Source organism: Lagopus leucura, unplaced genomic scaffold (genome assembly GCF_019238085.1).
Source record: "Lagopus leucura isolate 7727_CA_CO unplaced genomic scaffold, USGS_WTPT01 Super-Scaffold_100002, whole genome shotgun sequence".
NCBI classification, from domain to species: domain Eukaryota; kingdom Metazoa; phylum Chordata; class Aves; order Galliformes; family Phasianidae; genus Lagopus; species Lagopus leucura.
Window position 1 is genome coordinate 40,149,197 of NW_024962263.1, and position 24,918 is coordinate 40,174,114.

The 24,918-nt window shown below is 39.0% G+C and overlaps 1 protein-coding gene across 3 annotated transcripts; it reads left to right on the forward strand.

The window, feature by feature from the left end:
- Positions 1-42: 42 nt before the first annotated feature.
- AFG3L2 (AFG3 like matrix AAA peptidase subunit 2) lies at positions 43-24,295 on the forward strand. Of its 3 annotated transcripts, none has more exons than XM_042869811.1 (17): positions 43-165; positions 4,112-4,211; positions 4,686-4,754; positions 5,744-5,859; positions 6,725-6,877; positions 9,395-9,469; positions 11,034-11,158; positions 12,817-13,090; positions 13,639-13,776; positions 16,944-17,097; positions 17,814-17,921; positions 18,059-18,184; positions 19,373-19,483; positions 20,007-20,122; positions 21,004-21,204; positions 22,141-22,335; positions 23,291-24,295. In XM_042869811.1, the coding sequence occupies exons 1-17, from the start codon at positions 49-51 to the stop codon at positions 23,531-23,533; spliced, it is 2,421 nt and encodes an 806-aa protein (XP_042725745.1). In that variant the 5' UTR covers positions 43-48; the 3' UTR covers positions 23,534-24,295. The 3 variants fall into 3 exon arrangements, with proteins under 3 accessions (XP_042725745.1, XP_042725747.1, XP_042725748.1); XM_042869813.1 differs by having other exon boundaries at positions 11,037-11,158; XM_042869814.1 differs by lacking the exons at positions 43-165; positions 4,112-4,211; positions 4,686-4,754; positions 5,744-5,859 and adding an exon at positions 5,946-6,106.
- Positions 24,296-24,918: the final 623 nt, after the last annotated feature.

Consider the following 24,918-nt stretch of genomic DNA (forward strand, 5'->3'; position numbering starts at 1 on the left):
CGGCGGCGTGACGGCGGAACGGCGGCCACGGGAACGGCCGTCGGGGCCATGGCGCAGCGCTACCTGCTGCTGGCGCTGGGCGGCCGGCGGCGGCTGCCCGGAGTGCTGTTGCAGCAGCTGCTGTGCGGGAGAGGCCTGCCGCTGCCGCGGCCCCGCCCGGCACAGGTGAGCGACGGCCCGCGGGCAGGGCGGCTCTGTGTGCGCGCGGGCCCGTCGGTGGCCGCGGAGGGGCGGGCCGCGTTTGCCCGGTGCGGGCCCTCGGAACGGTGCGGGGACGGGGAGCGGGCGTAAATACGGAGCCGGAAGCGGCGGCCGGGCCCCGGCGGGGGAACCTTCAGCAGCGGGCGCGAGGTCAGCCCGGTGAGCTGACACCGCGGTGCTGGTTGGGAACCTCGAGGCGGGCGGTGAGTGCCGAGTGGTGCTGGGCGGCCGTCGGCCCTTCGTACGGCGGCTCGGTTGTAGGGTGGGCGTTACCCTGCTCGGCCCCGACGTCTCGGAGGAACTGACTACGGGTCTGCGTTAGCGCTTGGGAAAAGGTGGTTGTTGCTGTCCCGCGTCAGCGATAGCTTAGGCAAAGTGCTGGATCTGACTGTGGTGAGCTGGGAGAGCTGCTGCGGCTGCTTGTCTGCTGGGCTGTCCGTGCGGGGAGGGATGTCTCTGAGAGGAATGCACGCAGGGGTGTTAGTGACTTGTTCTACCGATTAGTGAGTTTCTAGTGTAAATGGTGGAATTGTGTTTGTGTGGTCATGGTTAGGAGAAAAAAAAAAAGAAAAGTAAAACAGCAGTGCCGCTGGTTTGTCTGAAGACTGCTTCTCATTACTGTCAGTAGAGTATGATGGATTCTTATTGGGAATGAAGAAATAGTGTAGGAGCAGAGAGATGGTCATCCCTCTGTACTCAGCAGTAATGGGGCCACACCTCAAATGCTGTGTTCAGTTTCGGGCCCTTTGCTGCAAGAAAGACATCGAGGCTCTGGAGCATATCCAGAAAAGGGCAATAAAGCTGTGAGGGGTCAGGCACAGGCCTTATGAGGAGCAACTGAGGGAGCTGGGATTGTTCAGTCTGGAGAAGAGGAGGCTGAGGGGAGGCCTCATTGCTATCTGCAGCGACCTGAAGGGAGGTTGTGGTGAGATGGGCGTCAGCCTCTTCTCCCAGGTAACTAGCAGTAGGACAAGAGGGAATGGCCTCAAGTTGTTTCAGAGGAGATTCAAGTTAGATATTAGTGAAAAGTTGTTCTCAGGGAGTGATGAAGCCGTGGCACAGGCTGCTCAGGAAGGTGATGGAGTCACTGTCCCTAGAAGTGTTCAGTAACCATGCGGGTGTGGCACTGAGGAAAATGGGTTAGCAGACATGGTGAGGATCGGTTGATGTGGACTAGGTGATCTTAGTGGTTTTTTCCAACCTTAAAGCTGCTATGATTCTGTATCTGTGCTATGGGGAGAACTTCGTGTTCATTCCAACATTCATGTGTTTCTATGGGTAGCAAAACAAGATAAGTAACTTATCTGAAATTAGATTTATTTATTTATTGCCAGCTTGGTTTCTTTTCCTCAACATGCTCTTACGTAGTATCAGTCACAGTTAGATATTGGAGATAACTTTCAACTGCATTTTCTTTCTTTAAGAACCATAAATTGGAACTTGTATATGGATAAAGTTTTAAACTTGTAGCTTTCCTGAATTACTGTGTTTTTGATCCTTTATTTACATAACTTGGTGTGACTTTTCTGTTCTTTGGGTATCCTTGATATAAGACAAACAAAGATGGATTATGGTCACAATGTTTCTGCAAAGTCAGTAGTTCTGCTTTCTTTTAAATTACACATTTTATTTAAGGTTGGAATTGTGGAGAAGGTCCTTCAGAAGGTGCTACAGATCCTGAGTTTGTTATACTCGCGAGCAGTAACACTGTCACCTCACTTCTGAGGTATTTCAGTTGTAAAACTGACTTCTGTATGCTTCAGACTTGCTTGCTTGAATTTCTATTTAAAATAGTCTCGGTTTTTAGAAAGATGTCACATTTATCTGAAGAAAAAAAAAAATTATGACACGTGTGCATGCTCTTTCTGCATGCTGTGACAGTTCTTTCATCTCTGACTGGGAGAAGCTGGGCAGTTTCTGGTACCTAGCCCAGAACAGTCCCTGTGCTACCTAAGCATCCTGTCAAAACGTGTGCTGTTTGCCTTCCCTGTCCTTGGGCAGTGGGTGTGCTTCCAACTGCTGAGGTTGCTGTGGCATTTCCACAGGCAGCCAGCTTGAGGACAGCTCTTGTAGCAGAATCAATTCGATCAGCTTTCATCTTGGTGGTTTACCTTGTCAGAAAGTATTCATTACCATTGCAGTGTGGTTCTACAAACTTCTGCTTTTCTGGAATGAGATGGTGAAAGGAAACTGCGTTTGCAGGGAATAGGTTTTGATGAGTCAGTACGTAGCATAAAAGCGTGCTGTCACTCAGTCAGGTGATGTTCTGAACATGCTGTAAAGGTGGTTCTTTCCTTTTCTCACAAAATCAACTTTAAAACACTCACTTCTGCATAATAAATGTATAGTTGCTTGTCAAGTTATTACTGATAGATCTTGGGATCTGTCGAGAATGTCCAGCAATAGACCAGTTGTATTCATCAGGTCTGCCCCCAAAGCAGTGTCAGCTACTTCTTCCCTCTTTCTGCATGCCTCCCTCCCTCTCCAATTTGAAGTCTGATAAAAATGTGAATTAAGGCTGTAATAAGCCAATGCTGGCCCTGCCACGCCAGGCAGTTGGATTTGGCTTACTCAGACTTTTATTTAAAACAAGCAGTTACCTTTTATTTCTGATGAGACGGGAGTATCCAGTAATGTTCATTCCGGTTAAAACAATTAAAACATTCCAGTTATTCCAGTTAAAACAATCTGAGCTTGTGGAATAAATCTTAATTGTTTGTTATTATAGGAGGCCAGCAACATAGAACAGAAGCCAGTGTTTTGGACATGGCTTTCAGTTTCATCTGTTGCTGCATTCACTGCCTGTTGACACATGAAGTAAAGATAGCGACAGCCTCTATTTTTCTTTTTTTTCTTTTTTTTTTCTTTTTTTGCCCATAGAGATTCATCCCAGTTGTCCCAAAGCCTCTTCCAAGAGCACATGTGCTATTGCTCGTGGTGGAGGTGATAACATATTGACCTTGGAAGCTGCTCTCTAAGTAAGCTGTTCTCCAGGCTATTCATGTTGTATGTGCATTACATGAAAAATATCCTTCTGAATTTCCAGAATCAGACTTTATTTCAAGGACCTGCAATGGCTGCATCAAACAGCCAAGGAATTCTTCTTAGCACAGTCTATTGCAAAAGCAAGCTAGAAAGACACTTTGGCATTCTTCTTAGTTCCAGCAGGTGGAACTAGATGACTGCTCACAGTAGGTGTGGTCTGTTTCTTCAGTTAATAAGCTCCCAGGCAGAAGACTTGTGGAGAATCGGAAGTGACAATATGCCAGTGTTCCTAGAGTAATTTGGGTGTGGAATCCAATGCCCTTCATGTTTTTCTTTATGCACAGGTTTTGTTTAAAACTGCTATATTCCAATTTTAACAATTGTAGGGATTCTAACTTTGAGGTTTAGTTCATAGATGTAGTCCAGGCTTTTTTAGGCTAAATGGATGTTTGCTGTCTTGTTCTGAGTACTGTGAATTTTCAAGTTTTCAGGACGGGGGGGTGGGGGAGCTTGGATTTTCTTTTGCCTGAAGTATGTCCTTGAAGAAAGGGAGCTTGAACTGTGTGATGACATTACACTCTCCTTCATTTTTAAAAGAAAGCTTTAGATATTGTAACTAAATATTTTAAAATGCTTATATTTCCTTCATTGCACTTAAATGGCAAACATCAATAGACAATCTTACTGGCTTAAGCTGCAGTGGTTTAATGTGGATCTGTACCTACACAGGAGTTTGGGTTTACTCTTAAAGCATCGTTCCTCCCCGCATTGGTTTCTTAGCTGGCCATAGATATTGTGTGATGCATTCCTTTTGGTTTCAAGGGGATCTTAACTGCAAGGAAAGGGTTGCAGTTCTTTCACAAAAAGTGCCTCAGCATTGTGTGCATCATTTTCTTGCTGCTTACGTTTATTTTTCATCTTTCAGCCTCATGAAAGTGCTTCCACCGGTGTTATGACTGACAGAAGGACAGTCTTGGCAAGTGTCATTGCTGCTTGCAGAAGGCTCTTCTCACAACCTCCCAAAGGTGACTGCAGCTTTGATCACTGGAGTGAAGCAGGCAGCTGAGGACAATGCTCATGTGCCGCTTAAGTTTATTGTGTACAGGGCAGTAAGCTCTTTTATTAATCAGCCATTAATCCTGAGGTGGAACAGTGATTTATAGTATTTTCAGCCACAAACAGAGCTGACAGCAGTTTGCTCAACTTAACACTGTGCAGCACTATTTTCTGTTGAGCTAAGCTTGTCTGTCTCTGGTTTAAAGGACAGCTTTAAGCTATTAAGTTTTTGATACTGAGTTTTTCAGTATCAATAGTATAAGATATATTCATGGGAACCTGATAGAGCTCTTCAGCAAAAGGACAAGAACAAGGCCATATTCTGCAGTGAATGTATTGCTTACTTATTTTTTTACATTGTATACATTCAATTTGTGACTACTGAAATGTAATGTTACAATTGTAAACTAAAAAACAATTATTTGCTTTTTAACTCTTGATAGGATTTGAAAAATATTTTCCCAATGGGAAGAAACCAAATGCAACTAAAGGTTCAGCTGGAGAAACAAAAGGTACAAATAGCCATTTGATTTCACTTCTCTTTTTTAGGATGTATTTATTATATTATTCATTACATTAGATTCTAGCTAAACATTGGGTTTGGACTCTTTGTTTCTTTTTCAGAGAACATATTTCTGTACTAGATTAGTTTGAAAGTACAAGTTGACTTTTTAAAATGTTCTGCTTTCATGCATTGTGTATCTTCTGAAATAATGCTCATTTTCTATCATTCTCTTGTTGAAGTGCTTGTCCTTAAATTCTAGTTTTCCTGTTTCCTATTAGTTGGTATAGTCATGCGTTCAGATACTTGGTGTGTTTAGTTCTCAACTTTTCTTTTAGCTAGAACAGTTTCTGTTGAATGGAATAGGCAGAATTGTCTTTCTGGATGGGAATCCAGAACCATTTCTTCAGCTAAGAACCAAGCACATATAAAGAAGAGCTGGTGTGGCAGCATGGTGCTGTGCTGTGTTTGTCTCTGGAGTATTAAACAGGGCTCCCACCTGTGGTATCAGTAAAGTCTGTCCTTTAAGAAGAGCATATTATGACCGGGGGAGGTGAATTCTGGGAGGTGGTGTTGCTTGGAGTTTGTGAGGATTTCTTTGCATGTGTTGGTTTGTTGTTTTTTGTTTTGTTTTTTTTTTTTTTTAAGCTGACGATAATCTTGCATGTCTTGGATTAGTGTAGGAGAAATACATTTCACACAGTCTCCATAATGTGCTTTGTTATATATTGGTAGCATTTTCCGATTCTCAGTGTCAAAGTGTCATCAGGCATGCAGTTAACAGACTCCACTGCTGATCAAAACTGTATGATAGAGATGTCTCTGCCAATTGGAGTATCTTTTTCTACAGAAAAGTGTAGTTCCATTCTCTCTGATTATTGAAGCATCATATACTAGTTCATTTTGCAGGCCTCTTCAGTTTTATTTTAGCTTTAACATTAGAGTGAGATTGCTGTAAGATACAAATATACGTTTTTTGTTGTTTTATTTTTTCCTTAGAAGCAAAGCAAGCTGGTGCCCGACAGCCAAGTGGGACTGGTAGTGGGGGAGGCAGCAGTGGTGGGAAGAAAGGCGGCAAGAAAGAAGATGCTAACTGGTGGACCAGACTGCAGAAGGTCTTGACCTTAACATATCTTTCTTTTTGATATTAACTGTCTTGAAGTAACCTGGTGTGCTTTTTTGCTTTCTAGGGACATTTCTCTGATTGCCTAAGTTCCTCTTAGGCCTCCTGTGCTTTGTATTTCGTAGTAACCGGCTCTAGGTGGCACTCCCACTCATTGCCTTTCATAAATACTTGTTTGTATGTACCTTCAGAGGCATCCAGCTCTTTAACTGGTTCAGGAACCTTAATGGAATGTTAAGGTATATGAATACGGCTGCTCATAATCTGTATTTCTGTAGTGGAGCCTCAGGCTTTTAAGAGTTTCATATTTTGTCTGAAAATGTCAGACATGTTATATAAATGAAAATGTTAAACAAGCTTAACAAGTTTGCTGTCAGCCATTTTGACCTTGATGGCATACTTGAATAAGCTTAATTTTGTAATATATGCTCACTGTCATTAGCTATAGCACAAAGATTATAGCGTTTAACAATGTAAGAATATTGCTCTTGTTTTACTGGAGGTGTGTAAGTTTTCTCTTCCCCTCTTTTTTTGTTGTTTTTGTAGGCTTTGTGTATAGTAAAGGGAAAATTAAAATGGAGGGGAAAGGTCGTATAACAGATGACAGAACTTTCTTTTAAAGTACTTCGTAAATGAAGACTGTGCAGTTACTGTTTGTAGAAACAATGTTCTTTCCACCAGCTTTTCCACTCCTCTATTATATCTGAAGCAACTGAAACATGTTAATACGGCAAAATATAATTTTATTTGATGTTCTCCGTGGTAACCTTGAATGCAGGGAAGATCAAATAGATACTGGAATCTGTTGTTTACTTACTGTACTGTATATTCTAAAATTTGTTTCTTTTTTCCCCTAGGGTGACATTCCTTGGGATGTCAGAGAGTTTCGTATGTACGTAGTGGGAAGTTCATTTTTCTGGACGATGGTTGTTTATTACTTCTTCTTCAGGGTCCCTGGGAGAGAAATCACCTGGAAAGACTTTGTTAATAACTACCTTTCTAAAGGAGTGGTGAGTAGTAGGGAATCAGAATGACGAATCAGTGTGCTGTAGGCGCTCCTTTCTGCCTCCCTGCTTGTGTTTGTATTGTTTTGTAGCTGTGCAGTGAGAGCTCGCTCGAGAGAAAGGGATTAGCTTTCATCTTCATCAGTTCCTTGTCTGATGTTCCAGGTGGTTGTATGAAGGCTTGTGTCAGTTCAAGAAAACAGAGGGAGTGGACAACTCAGAGTAGAGCTTCTCGGTTGAACAGCTAGTGTTCTAATTCAGAGGCAGTGTGGCTTCAGTTCTCAGGATGGATTTCCTGTTGATTTAATGGTTTAAGCAGGTGTGCCATGTGCCCTGAGGAGGAACTTATTCCTAACCCTAAATACTTCCGTTAGCCCTACTGGGGGTGGGAGGATTTCTGTTTTTTCATTCCTTATATTAATAGATTACCAGGGATCTGAGTAGCAGTGGTGCTAACAGACAGGTGAGGGTGGGAAATGAAAAAATCCCTTTCAGGGGCAGTGAATTGACTTAACCATATTATAAAGTAGTCTCCCTTACTTGCTTTCTCCTTTTATTTCTTCTTTCCTTCTTACGTAGAGCTACTTCTGGAGCAATCAATTCTGTCATCAGTGTCCTATATCTCTGTGTAACTTGACATCTTTCCACACTTGGAGTAATAGGTTGGTGATGCCCTGAAGTGCAGGATTTTGAGTGTTTTATACAGGCCTGTTCCACCTCAGGAGCCACAAATGCTGGGCTCTCTTATTTCCATGTTTGTAGCTTCTCCTGCAGGTTAGAAGAACACAGGCTTGCTTCCTCCTCTGCGTTCCAGACATGGGGTTTTGAGTTAACAGCATGTTTCCTGCACCTTTGTTGCTGTGATAAACTGCTAAACAGATAGTGTCCTACCTTTCTTTGTCTTAATGCTCAGTGCAGAGCTGCTCTTCATGCTTCTACCGTTCTGCTCAGGCTGCATCTGGAAGTTCTGTTCTTAGTTGGCAACTATGTGTACATCTTGTGGAATGGAAGCATACTGGTTATGCTTATACAGCAGCTAAGGCACTAGCTCAGTTAAAAAAAAAAAAAAGAAAAGAAATAATCAGTAACAGTTAATGAGGTCTGAACCATGGTTGCAGAAGAGCATTATGAAAGTAGCTTGTTGCGTAAAATGAAGTCTCTCGGCCTCTATAAGATATGGTCTGGATATTCCAATAAACTAAAAACGTGTTCATCAAAAGCTGTTGGTTGCCATAGTCCTGACCAGTTAGTGGGGAGAAAAACATCAGCAGTGCTGGGGTTACACACTGTCCATAACAAAGATGTTCAGGTAGTCTTGCTTCCTGAAGTCAGATCAGATCTTAAGTGGCTTCTTAGCTTGTATTTTGCATGAGTTTTACCATAAATGTTCACACGTGGTAAGTTGAGGGAAGTGTTGCTAGCCTGCATGCAGCTCAGACCTGACTTGTAGAACCGTAATTAGTTTTAAAACTTTAAAAATTGCTGAAACCATTTATTGGATGGAAAGAGGCAGAAGAAATGGAACTAAACTAGTCTTTCATTTTCCTTAGCAATTGTAACCTTCTAAGACACTGTCAAACACAAGAAACTAGGAATTTGACATTTTTTCCATCCTAAAATAAGAAGCTTAGCATTTTTTATCTGTGAAATAAGAAGCTTAGCATTTTTTATCTGTGAACCTGCAGCTTGATTCTTGATTTTAGTTTCTGATTTGTTATCTTTACAAAATTATTTTGGTAACTTATGGATGTTCCTGTGTTTAATGTGGCAGTACAGGAAGTCTTTTATATCAGCAGGAACAATTGTAAGAGCAGAGTTAAGTTTGGAAGCTGCTGAAGGAGTTTAGCACTATGTGGCCTATCACTTTCTATGTTTGACCACTGAAATAGTAAAACAATAGTATTGTTTAACTACCTCACTCTACCTCTAATTTGAGAGAAGGTGGATTTGTTCTTGATTTATTTTTTTGTCCTTAAGAAAGGCTATGAAGTCATCCTTTCCATCTGATTTTTGCTGTGCCAGTATTCATTGTTTACCAGTTGTGTAGTTGCTTCCTTACATTGGAATTAATGAAGTTAAATTAAATTGTCACTGAAATAAATTCTTTGAGACGACTTTCTTAGTTAATGGCGTTCCTAGGATGCAAGTTTGGAGTGGGGAGGAGCTTTTACTATTTCTAGCTGTGATCAGGATTAAGGCTAGTTTGAGATATTTCTTTTTTTTAAATAGAGCTACCAAGCAAAAGCATGTGGGAGTATAAAATTTGCTGTATACATCTGAAACAGCACAGTTTACTTAGAAACTTTTGAGCTTATCTTAAATAGAGTTAAAAACTGGATAACTTGTGTGACACAGATGGTGTCTTGTGGAACCATCCTGATCTACAATGTGACTTATTTTTTTTCTTGCTAGAAAACAGAACAGGTTCATATCTGGTGTATGCGGCTGTGCTAGCTGTGATGGAAGAATAAGTGGAGTTTGTACACTTTAACAGGTGACAGGTTTTGTTCTTTCCTTCCACAGGTGGACAGACTGGAAGTGGTGAACAAGCGCTTTGTTAGAGTGATCTTTGTGCCAGGAAAGTCTCCTCACGAATGGGTAAATGTTTCTAATACATTTACACAAGGCTTTAGAAAGAACAAGGCAGCCTTCTGATAAAGTTTGATGCAGAGAACTTAGGAGCATTAGTTGTCTTTTAATTTTAAATGTATTTTTTGCTTTACTGTTACATTATTCTACATGGCTTAGGTTTATAGCAAAACATAACCAAGTAGTTCCTTTCCTGCACCGTGCTCTTAATACAAATATATGGACAGAAGGAGTGCGAAATTATTGAAGATTCTGTATTTCTAATTACTGTCAGCTCAAGAATATACCAGTCTTAAATGTGCATTTGGATCTTTTCTTCCCCAGTCTGCTTTTAGATAGTTAGTTATAAGGTAACTTTTAATTTTCTCTGTTTGATACTGCAATTTTAAAGCTAAACTACCAGCTCTTATTCTTGAGAAATGCACTTTTTTCAGCGAGTTACTTTTCCTAATATATATATATATATATATATATATATATATATATATATATATATAAACATAACCAGGAATAGGCTGATGAAGGTAAAAGTTCTCTGAAGAATAATAATAATACTTGCAGGCTGAGACCCATTCAAAAAATAAACATAATGCTCATATGCATAAACATGAAAACTTTTGTTCTGAGCACCATCTCTGCCAGCTTCAGACCTTCTCATTGTGCAGGTGATTGACTCTTATCGTCATGATTTTTTTTTTACTGTTTCATAGCTTAGAGAGGCTTTATGTCATTACCTTAATTGGTGATAGGCTGTTTGTTTAGGGTTTTGTTGGGCTTTTTAATTGACTTTCTGAAACTGCAGGTCCCTCCAGGATAGAGTGAAATCTGCAGCAATTACTTCATCTGTGGATTTCAGTGCAACTTATTTACTCACCTACTCTTTAGCCCACATACCACCCATTGCCTTAGTTTCTCAATCAGTTAATACTTAGGGTTACTTTTTTTTCTCCAGCATTAGAGGAAGGGCAAGTCAGGCAGGTCATGGTGCAAAAGGGGAGATTCTCACAAAACAGACCCAATCTCATCTGTGTTTCAAAGTAGAATCTGGATTGTTTTCCAGGTATACGGTAACTTCATACTGTCTTTTGTGAATACAATTAATTTTAGAGCTAATATGGATTCCGAATGTATATAATTGCTTTTCTTAGTCAGGAAGGCTGAGATCTTATGGTGAAACAGTAGGTTGTATGATTGCTGTGCTTGCTGGTTCAGTGCTGTGTTTTAGTCTGATTATGTAATTCTCTCCTTAAACACCTGTTTATCTATTATATTCTAAATATTTCTCCCTCCATTTTTTTATGGAGGAAAGGCCAGGATTTCAGTGTACTTATAATGCACAAAAACTTGGATGTGTGGTTTCTGTAGAGGCAATGACAAACACAGTGTCCAAGTTGGTAAGCCATAGATTTATTAGATGCATCTTCCATTGGTTACGTACTTTATAAGGTAACTTAAAATGATGTTTTGGTCTGATTATCTTCTAACGTTTACTTGTGTATGTGCTAGAAGTTGGCTTAAAACTAAGCTGAAGTGGGATAGGGCACTTTGTGGTGATCTTTGCTCTTTTTTTTAGCAGTATGTCTGGTTTAATATCGGTAGCGTGGACACTTTCGAACGAAATCTTGAAACTGTACAGCAAGACCTGGGTATAGAAGTGGAGAACAGGCTGCCTGTAGTCTACTCAACAGAGAGTGATGGGTAAGAAGTATGTTTTGTTGTTTTTAAAGTATCTTGATGAGAAATTGTCTCTACAGTAGGGTTGTAAGACATTCCTGCTATGCTACACTGGGTGGCAGTATTATCAGAACAATCGTGGAATCATAAAATGGCCTGGGTTGAAAAGGACCACGATGATCATCTAGTTTCAACAATAGTCATCTTGGCTTTATTTCTGAAAGTTAACACAGGACCTGTTCAGTACATTATCTGTGTAAAAATCTCAGTACATACATATTTCTGTTCACAACTAACCCTTTATTCACAGAAGCCCTTTAGGTGGCCTGGATTAGAGCAGGAGTCAGCAAGACACAGCAGTAATGTTCCAGAGATGGTGCTCAGGGATTTTTGAGAGAACAAAATGTGGCACAGAACTGCAGTCTATTGACTGAGTTGTAAAAGACATCACTTTCTGCCTGTAAATTTGACAGAGGCCTTGCAAAAAGGCAAGGTATTGGTGATGAAGGGAATTACATTATTGTGCCTGTTAGCGGGAGCTGGAAGATGTATCATGCTTTTAATCAGCAAGTTGTTTAAGAAAAATAGCACATCTGATGTATGGCATTGTTCCTAACCCGTTAGGGAATAATGGTTCCAATACTTTAAGATTTGTATTCCTTATAGGTCTTTCATAGCTGAGCAGCAGCTGTATGATCACAGAGTCAGAATCTGTTTAATTCCATAGTGTAGGAATATCTGGCTCTTCCTTTTCATCCCAGAAATCTGGGCTTTTTGCAAGAGCATGAAAATCTTGTGTGGGAGGTTGTGGTAGTACTTCTGTCTCTTTAGGATTTTATTATTGCTGAGAGTTGAGAGAATGTCTTGTGAACTGTTCTTTCCAGAGAAAAAGCCATGAAGTGCTCCAATGCTGTGATAAGGAGAACTGGTTTAGTGTTAGGATTTTCAGCTCTTTTAGAGCCGTGCTAGAAGGTTGGAGGACAGACCGTGTGAGATGGCAGGCAATTGAGTAATCAGAACAAGGCTGTAGCCTTGGGACAGAGAAACAAACACAGAAGGAAATTTAGAAGTTGAGAAAGACTTAGGGGACCAAGAGTGAGTATGTATTTTTGAGAATTTTCTGCTTGAAGGTGTAGTGTATCCTGATTATATGTTACCTAATACAGCTCGCTTTGATTAAAACAACCATTTCCATCCAAGTCCTGTGAATTCATCTTTAAAGGGCACGTAAAATGAGCTGCTTCTGTTTCCTAGGGAATGCAGTTTTTCTCTGTGTACTTATTGCTGTCACTTGATGTTGGTTTAAAAAAGAAAAAGACAAAACTGTTGCTTGTTAAGTATCAAGAGTAGGAATGTATTACCCTCTAAGTGTTTCAATTTATATTTTCCAGCAGTGTAAGAGAGGACAGCAATGAAAAATTAATTTCAGCTCTTAATTACAGTTAGAAAAAGTTTTTCGGTCGGTTTGACATCTGTAAATCAGAATCTTTTTTGCTTCTCAAATGTATTTTATTTCCCAGTGTGAACATCTTGTAGAGTAACATTTACAATATCTTTGCAAGCTAGACTTAGTTCTGAATTTGTTTAGGTTTGCTTGTGATGAAACCAATGTCTTGTACACGCTGTGCTCAGTAATGGATTTTTGTAATGCTTGGCTGTCTGCTTTTTGTTTTTCTCCACAGATCGTTTCTCCTGAGTTTGCTGCCTACAATCCTTATTATTGGTTCTTTATTGTACACATTAAGAAGAGGTCCTGCAGGCTTAGGTCGAGGAGGACGTGGAATGGGTGGACTTTTCAGTGTGGGTGAAACCACAGCCAAAGTCCTTAAGGATGAGATAGATGTCAAATTCAAAGACGTAGCTGGCTGTGAGGAAGCCAAATTAGAGATAATGGAGTTTGTTAACTTTCTGAAAAATCCCAAGCAATATGAGGATCTGGGAGCAAAAATTCCAAAGGTAATGAAGTGATGACTTAAGAGATGATGATTTGATTCTTTTGTTAATCCTCAGGAATTTGAACTGGACCATGAACGTTTATATAGGCAGTACTTTCTAACTTCTCACAATCAGGAAAAAAAATAATAGACATTAAATGCCAACAGAATAACTATAGTGCCAGAAAACTTTTTAATAGAGTATTTCATCTGTTTGTATAAGTTAGAAATTATACACAGGGTACTTGTCTACCATAGTTGTATTGTGATGGTTATAGAATTGCCTGTCACTTTTTGACTATGCTGTAGTGGCAGCCCAGCTGGAAACAGGCCACTTTTTTTCAAATGTTAGATGAAGAAATCACTGTCCCTATAATTCTGAGTCAACATGAAAATGCTGTATCTATTTTTTTCTTCATGCTGGCTTAAATGACAGATGAAATTTCAGTCTCTTTTCTTCTACCATTTTTACTGTGGTAGACGGAAAACCATGGCTTTACCATGTAGAAGATCTGTAAGTAAGGTATAGTTGCACTGTTTTCATAAGGAAAATGTCTGTTTCTCTTGCAGGGGGCAATTTTGACAGGTCCTCCAGGTACTGGAAAAACACTTCTTGCTAAAGCTACTGCTGGAGAAGCTAATGTACCATTTATCACAGTCAATGGCTCAGAGTTCTTGGAGATGTTTGTTGGTGTGGGTCCAGCTCGAGTAAGTCTTTGGCCTTGCTGTTTTATGTGTGCTGGTTGTTGAAGAGTCTTTGTCAAATTTGGTGGACCGTTTGATGATAGATTCAGGCTTTAATCAATAACTTTTTTAATCTTTAAGTTACTTAATCTATGCAGGTTGCCCTGTAAGTGATATTAGATGCTTGCCTAAATACGAGAAGCATAGAGTTGCCTTTCATAAAAGGAAGAAATGTAGTTCAGTACTGATTATAGGTTGTCTGGGCCCTAAGGGTCTACTTCTTTACAGAGACTTGGAGGAGGGGAAAAAAAAAAAAAGAAAACCAGAACAAAGCTGTCTTCAAGCTCTGCTCCAAAGTAAACACACTAGCTGGGTCAGAAATACATACCTCATTTGGCTGCTGCTATGGGGGTGTCTTTTTCTGCTCTAAATCACTCATATTTCTCTGAAGACCTTTGTTTTCTTTGTAGCGTCAAACCCTTGAATGTAGTTGTCTGGGACACACAATTGAGCTTCTGATTGAAATAGGAGCTCGTGGATTATAGAGCTAATGCTTTAATTTCTGGAGATCAGGTGATTTAAACAATCAAATATATCATACTTTTTTATGCTCTGCCTTAATACATTTTTAATGAGCTATTTTAAGTGGAAAGTGTTAGCTCTGTTCCAGCACTTCCATTTTAATTTTTTTTTTTTACTACTATATTTCAGACATTCAGTTTGAAGTCTGTCTTTTCGTGCCTCGGAAAGGAGGACACGCAGAACTGCCGATTAAATATGTTCTAGAAACAAGCTGCTGGAAATGTTTTGTAAAGCTGGAAAAATAGAACTCCTTAAAATGTCCAAAATTATGCCCTATTTCCAACAGCTCATACCTTCACCAAGCTCTTAACCATTTTGTCATAAGCCTCAGAAAGTATATTTTCAGGCTGACGCTGTTCTGGAGAATTTGAGTTGAAATTTATTAGCTACAGTTTTTGAGTGTGAAATGGAAGTTGCTTTAGGATCTTGATTTGAATTTGAAATTTTACAGGGAATGGGCTTTATCAGATACGTGCAGTTTTAGGTCCTGTGAAAATTCACAGGCAAGTTAATTTTGATTAAATTCCTAAAGCATTGAAAATCTGCAATTTTCATGTGGCTGGACTTATTTGAGGCTTGTGGTTAAGCTTTCTGTTTGAGTATATGCCTCCTGCTACCTTAAGTTCTTCTGTTGATTTTCTGAAGTACTTCTTCCAGTAATACAGATGGGAGATGATGGTTGAAGGCAGGCAATTCTAGATCTTCTATAAAGAGAAAAGGGAAGTAGGTGAGAGGCACACTGGTTGGTATAGAGCCTGCGACTGAGGGAACAGGGGACATTTAGAGATTTGAATGTGGAATCTGGTTTAGGAGGGAAGGTTCCAATGAAGATGGCAAGTGAAACTGAAAATATATAAGGAAATTGTCAAATGGAACTGCTGTGATGGGGAAAGGGTGTAGACAAAGCAAGGAAATACATGTAAGAAATGATAACATGGTGGTAAAAAAAAAACTTACATGGTGACTATGTTTGAAAGCTGTGAAGATAGTGATCGTGTCATTAGGATGAGTGGGAGCTGAAAAAAGCCTACCATAGAAAGGACTTCACTAGGAGACAGTAACAAAAGAAGCAGATCTGCATCCTCCAGGAAGGTGGTAGATGTCTAGGAATACTAATGGTACTCAAGCTGTATTGTCACTAACTATTAGCATAAACCTGAAAAGCCCGAAAGCAAAGTAGGTTAACCTTTTTGTCTTGACTTGTGCAGGTGTAATTATTGCCTCTTAGCACTAAGTGATACCTTTGACATAACAGTTGCTCCTTCAGCTGTGAATGTTTCAACACTGTTGATAATTTCTGGTTACCTTTCAGTACATTGTGAGAGAGTGGTTTTGTTTCATTTTCTATGAATTTTGTAAATAAGACTTATCAGTGATGCTTAATCAATTGCAAATTACGATATGCTGGAAAAGAGCCTTCGTTCCTGTGTGGTCTTTTAGTTCTGTTACTTCTGAAAAATAGTCCTTTAGTTTGGATCACTCTTTCAGACCAAAAGGTGGGAGTTCACTTTGAACACCTGACGCTTCTTCTTTGTTCGTCACATTTCTTGTTCTTATTCAACGTACTTTTATTTGAACTCTGTTGACAAATCTGAATGAGTTTCCGCAACATGGCATACTGTCCAAAATTTGCATCACTTCACATCTTCTGTACCCTACGTGTCTTTTTAGAGACATCTATTCTAGTTGCCGTCTGTAATGTATGAAGTATTAAAGCTCTGAGCTGTGTGTAATTCTTCTGTATTTTTTAATTTACTGATTGTTCCAATTATATCACTCACGTCTGTGAACTTGCTGAGCTGGTTTTAATGAAGTCCTGATATTTTTGTGAGCAGAATGTTGTAATGTTGCATCTTGTAGCCTGTTTGTGGTATAAGTATTACAGTAGGATTTGGTAGACAGTATCTTACTGGGGGGAGGAAGGACTTCCAGGTTATAGATATCATGTGCTAGCCATCTTTACAGGCTTCTAGAAGTTAATTTAATTGAAAAATAAATACTGGGAGGTGAATTCAGTTTTCATAGCCTGTGTAATGGAGAGTCAGGATGACTAAGAGTCAGTATTTATGAAGAAAGTATCGTAAGAGTACAATAATAAGCACTTACAAGTAAGCCTTAAGCTCACTGTAAGAGCGACAGCACTTTGTCCTAACTGCAGGAAAACCTGGAAGCCTTTATTTCCTTGATCCAAAGAACTACCATGTCAGAGCGTGCTTATTCGTGTTTCATTTCTGCTTCTACTATGCATTGAAAAAGAGCTTGAAAGAGAGATTGCCTTAAATCTTCATAGGCTTTTAGCGTCGGTATGTAAGATATAATCATTCAGGGAAAATGGTAATTTCTTAAGGCTTTTAATTAGTTTTATTTATGTTCTTAATTTATGGCTTGAGAAAGGAACTGTCAACCAAAGGGCCTTCATATCAGTGATTCCTTCTGAGTGGCAGCTGCAGTGTAACAGTATTGCACTGGAAGCTGGTGGGTGATTTGGGATCTTACTGCAGCAGTCAGTGATAATGGTGTTATTACTGGTGTGCCTTCCACTGCCTCAACAGTCCTGGCACCATTGTCAAACAGTGGCTAACTCTTTCACATTCTGTTCTCCTCTGAAGGTTCGAGACTTATTTGCTCTTGCTCGTAAAAATGCCCCGTGCATCCTCTTTATTGATGAAATAGATGCAGTAGGAAGGAAGAGAGGAAGAGGCAACTTTGGAGGACAGAGCGAACAAGAGAACACGCTCAATCAGCTTCTAGTAGAAATGGATGGTAAATATTTAATTTCTAAATTACAATGACAAGGATCTAATCATAAGTCCTTAGTGACTGAAGTACCCACTGTATCGATCGCTGCATTAATGTTTTCAGTCTTAGGTGCAAGATGTAAGTGTGCAGATGGTAGTAGAGGGAGGAACACAAATGAAAGAACTAGTGCACTTCTCAGACCTATTAACCAACACTGGGTTGATTTTAAATACAAATTGCATTTGTATTAGGAAGCAAGTGTTTCCTAAAATGAGTCGTGCTTACTTCCTAGGATGAGTAATGGTGACTCATTTTGCTGCAGCCTGATGTTTACTAAAATTTGTTCAGGAAGAAGAGCAATTGTTCTGCATCTGATAACTTTGTCAAAGTTAAATAAGTGAAAAATAAAACTGCATGATAGCAGTCTGTGTGTTAAAAATATATTTAGGCATATGGATGTACACATAGCTAACCATGTTGGTTCTGCAGTTTACTTGGAACTTAATCTGTTGCTGTCCTTTGTAGATAAAGTAAGCTTTGATACAGCACTACAGAAAGCAGAGCCAAAGGCTATTTTTTGCTTGTTGTGAAAAGCTGGACAGTGTTCTAGAAAAAGGAACTATTTAAGATCATTTTTGTTAACTGCCAGTACTGTTGTGGCCCCATAAAGTCAACAGTTTGTTGATTTGTTCTTCTTGACAGTTACCTTTACACAGAATTTTATTGTATTTTTTCAACAGGCTTTAATACCACCACGAATGTAGTAATTCTGGCAGGTACTAACAGGCCAGATATCTTAGACCCTGCTCTAATGAGACCAGGACGCTTTGACAGACAGATCTACATTGGTAAGTTTATTTGCATCACTATAATTCTGCTTATGTAGAATGCTACCAAAATCACTAGCTATTTACATATGTAAATTCTCTGTGCACACCGATTTACTTATGAAAAGTAAAGATGTATCTTTCTTTAATTTTTCAAGGCCCTCCAGATATAAAAGGAAGAGCATCTATTTTCAAAGTTCACCTCAGACCTCTCAAATTAGATACAGTCTTAGATAAAGATAACCTAGCAAGAAAACTGGCATCGCTAACACCTGGTTTTTCAGGTAGGTAACTCTTAGTATCACTGTTCTCTGCTGTAGATATTTTATGATACTATTTCTGTTTCTCATTTTGTCTTTTTATTTTTGTGTTTGATCCAATCTGGCTCTCTTACTTTATTTTATTTGCTGGAACAATGTGAAATCATCTTTTCCTGTTTGGGCAGCTGGGAGATTTCTGAGGGTCTTGAGTTTGTCTCCCTCAGTCAGGTTGACATACAACATATCAGCTTCTGTCTTCAGCAGAAGCACCCCAGAAATTTCTCGTTGCCAACACTGGTATGTGTGACACTGGTATGTTACCTGCTGTAGGGACCCTGCTTTGGCAGGGGGGTTGGTGTCGATGATCTCTGGAGGTTCCTTCCAACCCCTACAATTCTGTGATTCTGTGATCTTCCTTTTAATATGGTTTTTTTTGATGCTTTGAACATACCAAAAAAGCAAACTGTTTCATAGTAGTTTGCATGAACATTCTATGGGGGTAATTTGAATTTCTGAATGTAGAGTCTTCTCCCTGAAAAATGTACTGTGACCTTTTGTTGAATTAGAAATGAATGTGCAAACCAACATTCTTGGCTTCTATCATAATCCATTTAATACCCGTGTTGACTGATAATGAATTCTTCACTATTTGTGGTCTTTAATAAAACTTTTTCTGACATCTGATTGCCAACATCTCTGGCAACTGCAGTGATGGTTTTTTTTGCTTGTTTTGAAACTATCAATAGCATTACCATAAATAAAGCTAACAAGAAGTGAATGGCTTGAAGCCAGTCGTGTGTCTCTGAAATGATTCCTTTCATGTCAAGGTCTGAGCTGTACTCGAACCATATGTAGGAAACTTGTCTCTCTAAGTCTAAATGAGGCTAAATGCAGTGCAGTCTGTTGCAGGCAGAGCTTACAGAAGGTGCAATAGAACCTGATGTACAAATCAGCACCTTGCTGATTGTAAGCTCTGTTCAGTAACAGTATATCTAAGAGCAAGGTCCTACAGCTTATCATCATAGTGTGTGTAGTTAAATCTATCTTAAAAAAAAACACCATGTACATGTAAAGAACTACTTTGGAGTCTGTTACCTTTAATTCTATTCTGCGTGAGAATCTGTGGAAACATAATCATAGATAAGAATGTTTTTATGCTAGACAAAGAAAATTGGTAAAAAATGATAAGTAACTTATCTTCCCTGCCTGTAGGTGCTGATATTGCCAATGTTTGTAATGAAGCTGCATTAATTGCTGCACGGCATCTCTCAGATGCTATAAACCAAAAGCATTTTGAGCAAGCAATTGAAAGAGTGATTGGAGGTAAGTGTGTCATTCATCAACACTGTTGATGTAGGCACTTTTTATGTAGGAAGAATCTTCTTAAAGGCTGTGTCTTTCCTCCTAAACATACTTAAGATTTAGAAAATAAGTTGCTGGGTTATTTTGCTGATTTCTGAAGTGGAGAAGGAGCAGAAATAGACATTCAATCAGGACACTTTCTAATTTATTCAAAATGACAGGAGGAGTAGTTGTTTGAATTGAGTGATGCTTTTAACTGCTGTTAAGTTTAAATCTAGAAAATGACTGGATTTTTAAAGAGCAGATGTTTTATATACAAACTTGAATATTCTAAAGAACTGCAGCTTTAAAATAAGGGACAAGGTTACTGTAAAACCTCAGAGACAACACTTCTGAAAGTTGCCAGTTTTGTTTTATATTAATTTCTTCAGTAGAGTATATATGTGGCATGTAAGTATTGCTGACTGTGTTTCTAAATGGAAATGAGGGATTCCAGTGGAGAAAGATATGTCTGAAAGGATTTAATCAAATTTCTTTTATAAAGGTTTGGAAAAGAAAACTCAAGTTCTGCAACCAGAGGAGAAAAAGACAGTAGCATATCATGAGGCAGGGCATGCAGTTGCAGGATGGTTTTTGGAGCATGCTGACCCACTCTTAAAGGTAAAGGAAGCATTTTTTTCCTATTCTTTTCTTTTCCCTCAATGCTGGGAGGACATTGAAATATGTAATCTCACAAAAGGCTGTGTAAATGTTATGTTTTGATTTATTTCACTTTGTAGCTTTCTTAAATATTTTCTGCCTTGGGCGTTATGGGGTTTGTAGTAAAATGGCCTTGGAAAGTGAGAGGAACTTGATGTTCCCACGGGACTGCCTGATTTGAAAGCTGCTTTTTCTCAGAGGCTTTTAGTTCAGATGCAGTGTTTAGGCTAATCTTAGCAGATTGTGCAGGTGCACACCTCTTCAGGAATACAGCTACAAAAACGGTCATCCAGAAGCTGATTTGAGTTTGCATAGCTTGGTAAGTTGAAAATAAGGGAGAACAGCCCAATCTCTTAAACCTGCTGTGACGTTGTGTTTTGAATGTTATCTAGTTTTCAAGCTTAAAATTTTTCATCTACAACTTACTGCACAAAAGAGGAATATTAGTAAGCATGGAAGCTATCTATTCAGAATTCTGTTGATGAATTGTCTGAGAAATGTGAAATCTGTTCTGGAATACTTAAAGCCCAGTATGTATTACTGAAAGAATTATGAATTTTAATTAACACATTTTAAAAATGCCATGCAGTCTTTGCAAAAGGTGTTACAGTGGTCTTACCTTTCTTTTCCAGATATTCTAGTAGTTGTTATCCCAGTTTAGAGCTAGCCAGGGCTTTTAAGAATAAATCACAATGAGGGCCAAACAGTAAACGGGAGTAATGTCTGAATTAAAGTTGAAGGGTGAGTATGGTATAGGTTGTGATTATTAAATTAAGTCAAACCAACAAACATTTTATTTTTTTTTCAAACACTATTTAGCATTCTGTTTATTTTGATTGTAGGTATCTATTATCCCTCGTGGTAAAGGACTGGGTTATGCTCAGTATTTACCCAAAGAACAGTATCTTTATACCAAAGAGCAACTACTTGACAGAATGTGCATGACACTGGGTGGACGTGTATCTGAGCAAATCTTCTTTGGAAGAATTACAACCGGTGCTCAAGATGACTTGAAGAAGGTGACACAGAGTGCATATGCTCAGGTATATGCTTGAGTAATACTTATTTTTCTTATTGTTTTCCTTTTCTACTGCTTAACACTAATGTTTGTAAAGGATGTGATTTAATCACGTATGTCAAAAGCCTACCTCAGTAAAAGATTATGTGACTAAACATTATGCTGCTGTTGTATGGAGATGCTGATGACTCAACTATTATATTGTAGTCTTGCAGTGAGCTGATTGCTATTCTCCACCCTGTAGATGAACATGCATGCTGCACTGCATTCAAATACATGTGGGAACTCTACTTAAAAAATTAGTTTACTGCATATATCTGATTCTCCGATACTGCTTCTAAAGTTGCTCAGTTTGAAGACCCAATTGGGATTGACATGTATATGTAAATCCAGAAAACCTTGTACTTGGGCACTATTTGCTGTCGGTTAAGACATTTTGTACCATATTAACTTAGCACAGCTAAGTGATATGAAATCTTAAGAATGTAGTGACTCATCTAACTGCAGCTCTGTACTGTGTAGATGCTTATTCTTGTTCCTGCATCAACATAAAAGCTGTCATTTGATAAGATGCTTGCAAGGTGAGCAAGAGAGGCATTTTAGATGAGATCCTCTTCCCCTTTACAGCACGTTGCCCTTATCCTCCACTCCCAAACCACACCAATTTGCTGGTCTTTGGTAAATTGCTTATTTTCTCAGTTCTGGAAGTTTAACATTTAATGAAATGCTTGGCAGTGCTAATTTTTATCTGGCCATCAGTGTCTCTTGTTCAGTTTTAAATAGAAAATAGTAAGCATAGACTTACATTTGATTAAGCATATTGTCTCCAGAAAGGTCTAGAACCCTGAAAAAAAGATTGGAATTTCTCTTCAGCAGGTTTAATGACTTCCTAATTTCAATTCTGTCTACCAGATTGATATCAATATATCCTAAAATGTCACCATCTCCCCTTTACTTTCAGATTGTCCAGTTTGGTATGAATGAAAAAGTTGGGCAGATTTCCTTCGACCTCCCTCGTCAAGGAGACATGGTATTAGAGAAACCCTATAGTGAGGCAACTGCCAGAATGATAGATGAAGAAGTTCGGTCACTTATTAACATTGCTTATGAGAGGACATTATCTCTTCTGACCGAGAAGAAAGCAGAAGTAGAAAAGGTGAGTATTGTGATGGTTTTCAGGCACCAGCTTATAAGTTAGAAGCCAAATTCTCTTTGCTAAAATGTTCAGTATTCATTTGTGAAGTTGGGGAGAACTGTCTACCTGCTAAAGTAGGTGTCAATAGATGTACTAGACCAGAATGAAGAGGGGGGAAAAAAAAAGAAATAACAAAGCAAAGAATAAAAACAAAAAATCACTACCACACACACAAAAAAACAACAACAAAAACACAATACCTAACAGTCAGTACAAAGGTTCTAAATGATTAGGCTGGAAGAAGATCTCTAGGAAAGGAGGTATGCAATATTTCCTCTATCTGAATTATTTTTGAAATTCCTTCCATGTGCATGGGTTGCTTGAGATCTGCCTTGCTGCAGTTGAGGCAACCCTTGCGCGTGTTCTTTTCCTCCTTACCAGAAAGCCCAGTACAGCAAACAGGTCACTTTCCAGGATGGGCACCTGTCTGCTTATTGACAAGAAGAAAGTTTTGTATGGATTTGGTAAATGGCATTTTAGTAGATCATTGTTTTCACTGAATGCTCACTGACCCACGAAGGTTATGAACTACACATGTGCTTTATATACATTAGTATTTTACACTGCTCTGTCTAGCTCATAACATTTGGCAAAGAATACTTGTTTGGATCTATAGCTTAATGCATTGCATCAGGAGCCTTTTGGCAGCAGAGAAAGATTTGTTCTAAAGTAACAAGTAACAGTAGCAGTGCCCATAGAGTGTTTTGCCAAGCCTTTTAAGTAGGATTTGAAGAAAAAGATACGCTGCATAAATTCTGACAAAAGGAAAATTGGGTACTAAGTAAACTCTGAGCACCTTGTTTATTTTATCAAATTTATCTGTGTTGAATTAATGTTGTCCCAGACTGCCTTAAACTCCTGTGAGAAGAGAGACAACTGATGGTACTCTGTGTGACATAACTTGCTGCTATTGCAGGTTGCCCTACGACTACTGGAGAAGGAAGTGCTTGATAAAAGTGATATGGTAGACTTGCTTGGCCCAAGACCATTTGCAGAGAAGTCCACTTATGAAGAATTTGTTGAAGGGACGGGAAGTTTGGATGAGGATACTTCTCTACCAGAAGGCCTTAAAGACTGGAACAAAAAGCGTGAAAAAGAGAAAGAAGAGACAACAGATGAAGAGGTTGTTAGGCAGATCAGAGGAGGGATGCCATTTTAACTGCCAAGTGTGTGGTGATGCTGACTTGCACTCTGGAAGAGAAATAAACTCACCTAGTTTGTACTTCCAAAACAAACAAATATTTATTCAACCAAACTGTATTAGAGATGGATGGAAAAGTGGTGTCTTGTGCAGAGACAAAGATATTCTACTCCCAGTATGTGGTATCATCAGTTCACCGGTAAAAGATCATCCTTCATTTGTCAGCTGAAGAAACGTACCTTGGATTTGAGCTGCGGTGGAATCCAGAACTGAACCTCCCAAACACTGAAAGAACTGAGATTCATGCACAAACTTCATGGCACTGGTCTCTTTTTTTTTTTTTTTTTTTTTTTTTTGAAATGTATGTAGGCTTACTAAAAAGAAATAAATAATTTTGATTATTCATCTAAAATATACCTGTATGTGATTTGTTTCCAAAAAAATCACAGAAAAATGCATTGTTGTATGCTTGGCCAAAAGTCTGGTCTTGCGAAGTGTAACTAGCTTTGCAAAAGTGTCAGCTTTTTGATCTGATCCTCCTTTACCCCACCCTTCATTTTGATTTTTAAAAGGAGTTGTTTACAAAGAACAGTCAAGTAAATTGACCGTACAACTGGACACCCAGTCAGATATCTTAAAACGTACTCATGGTTCAGTCTGGAACTTGCTCCTGCAGTTTTACTGGTCAAGTTTTTTACGGAGTTCTGTAAGATATTGAACATATGAATGTGTTGTGTAAATACAGTTTGAGTCAATAAAATCAGTACTTTTCTGAACAAAGTTTGTTTTTTCTTTTGCCAATTTCTTGATAACCGAATTCAGTCTAGTACGAAACTTCCTGAGTTTAAACCTTTGGTAAATTAGGGTAGCAAAATTGTGCTCTCACATTGCAAAAGCAGCCATTCCAAAGGTACTAAACCAGATTGTCTGAGTTTCATACTGGTTCGATTAATCTAAAGGTAGCAATTCTCTCTGCTTAATTTAATACATTGGTCTCAGAGTAGTAATCAGCGTTGGTTTACCTGCTGTGTGCCAAGAGTGTATTTGTTGGAGAATTCAGCTGTTGAAAAGATAACTGACAGTCTCCCTGTCCCAGAAAAAGGGAGGGAGCATGATCTGGGGAGGGTGAGGGGTTGGGTTCTGTTTTGTTTTTCAAGAGGAGGGAGAAGGAACTGAACTTCTCTACTAGATAACATTCTTTAAGGCTTAACAGAGGGCATGTTAAGGGACTAATCAGTGATAGATTCCAGCTGCATGTTGCAACATGTTGGAAAAGCAGGATGGTAAGGAAAGAAGGGTCTATGAAAGGTCAGACTAACTGCCTGCCTGAGTTACTTGAAGCAAATTGTTTATAGAAATGATTTTTTTTCTTTTTTCTTTATTTTTTCCAGTGATGAAGGTGT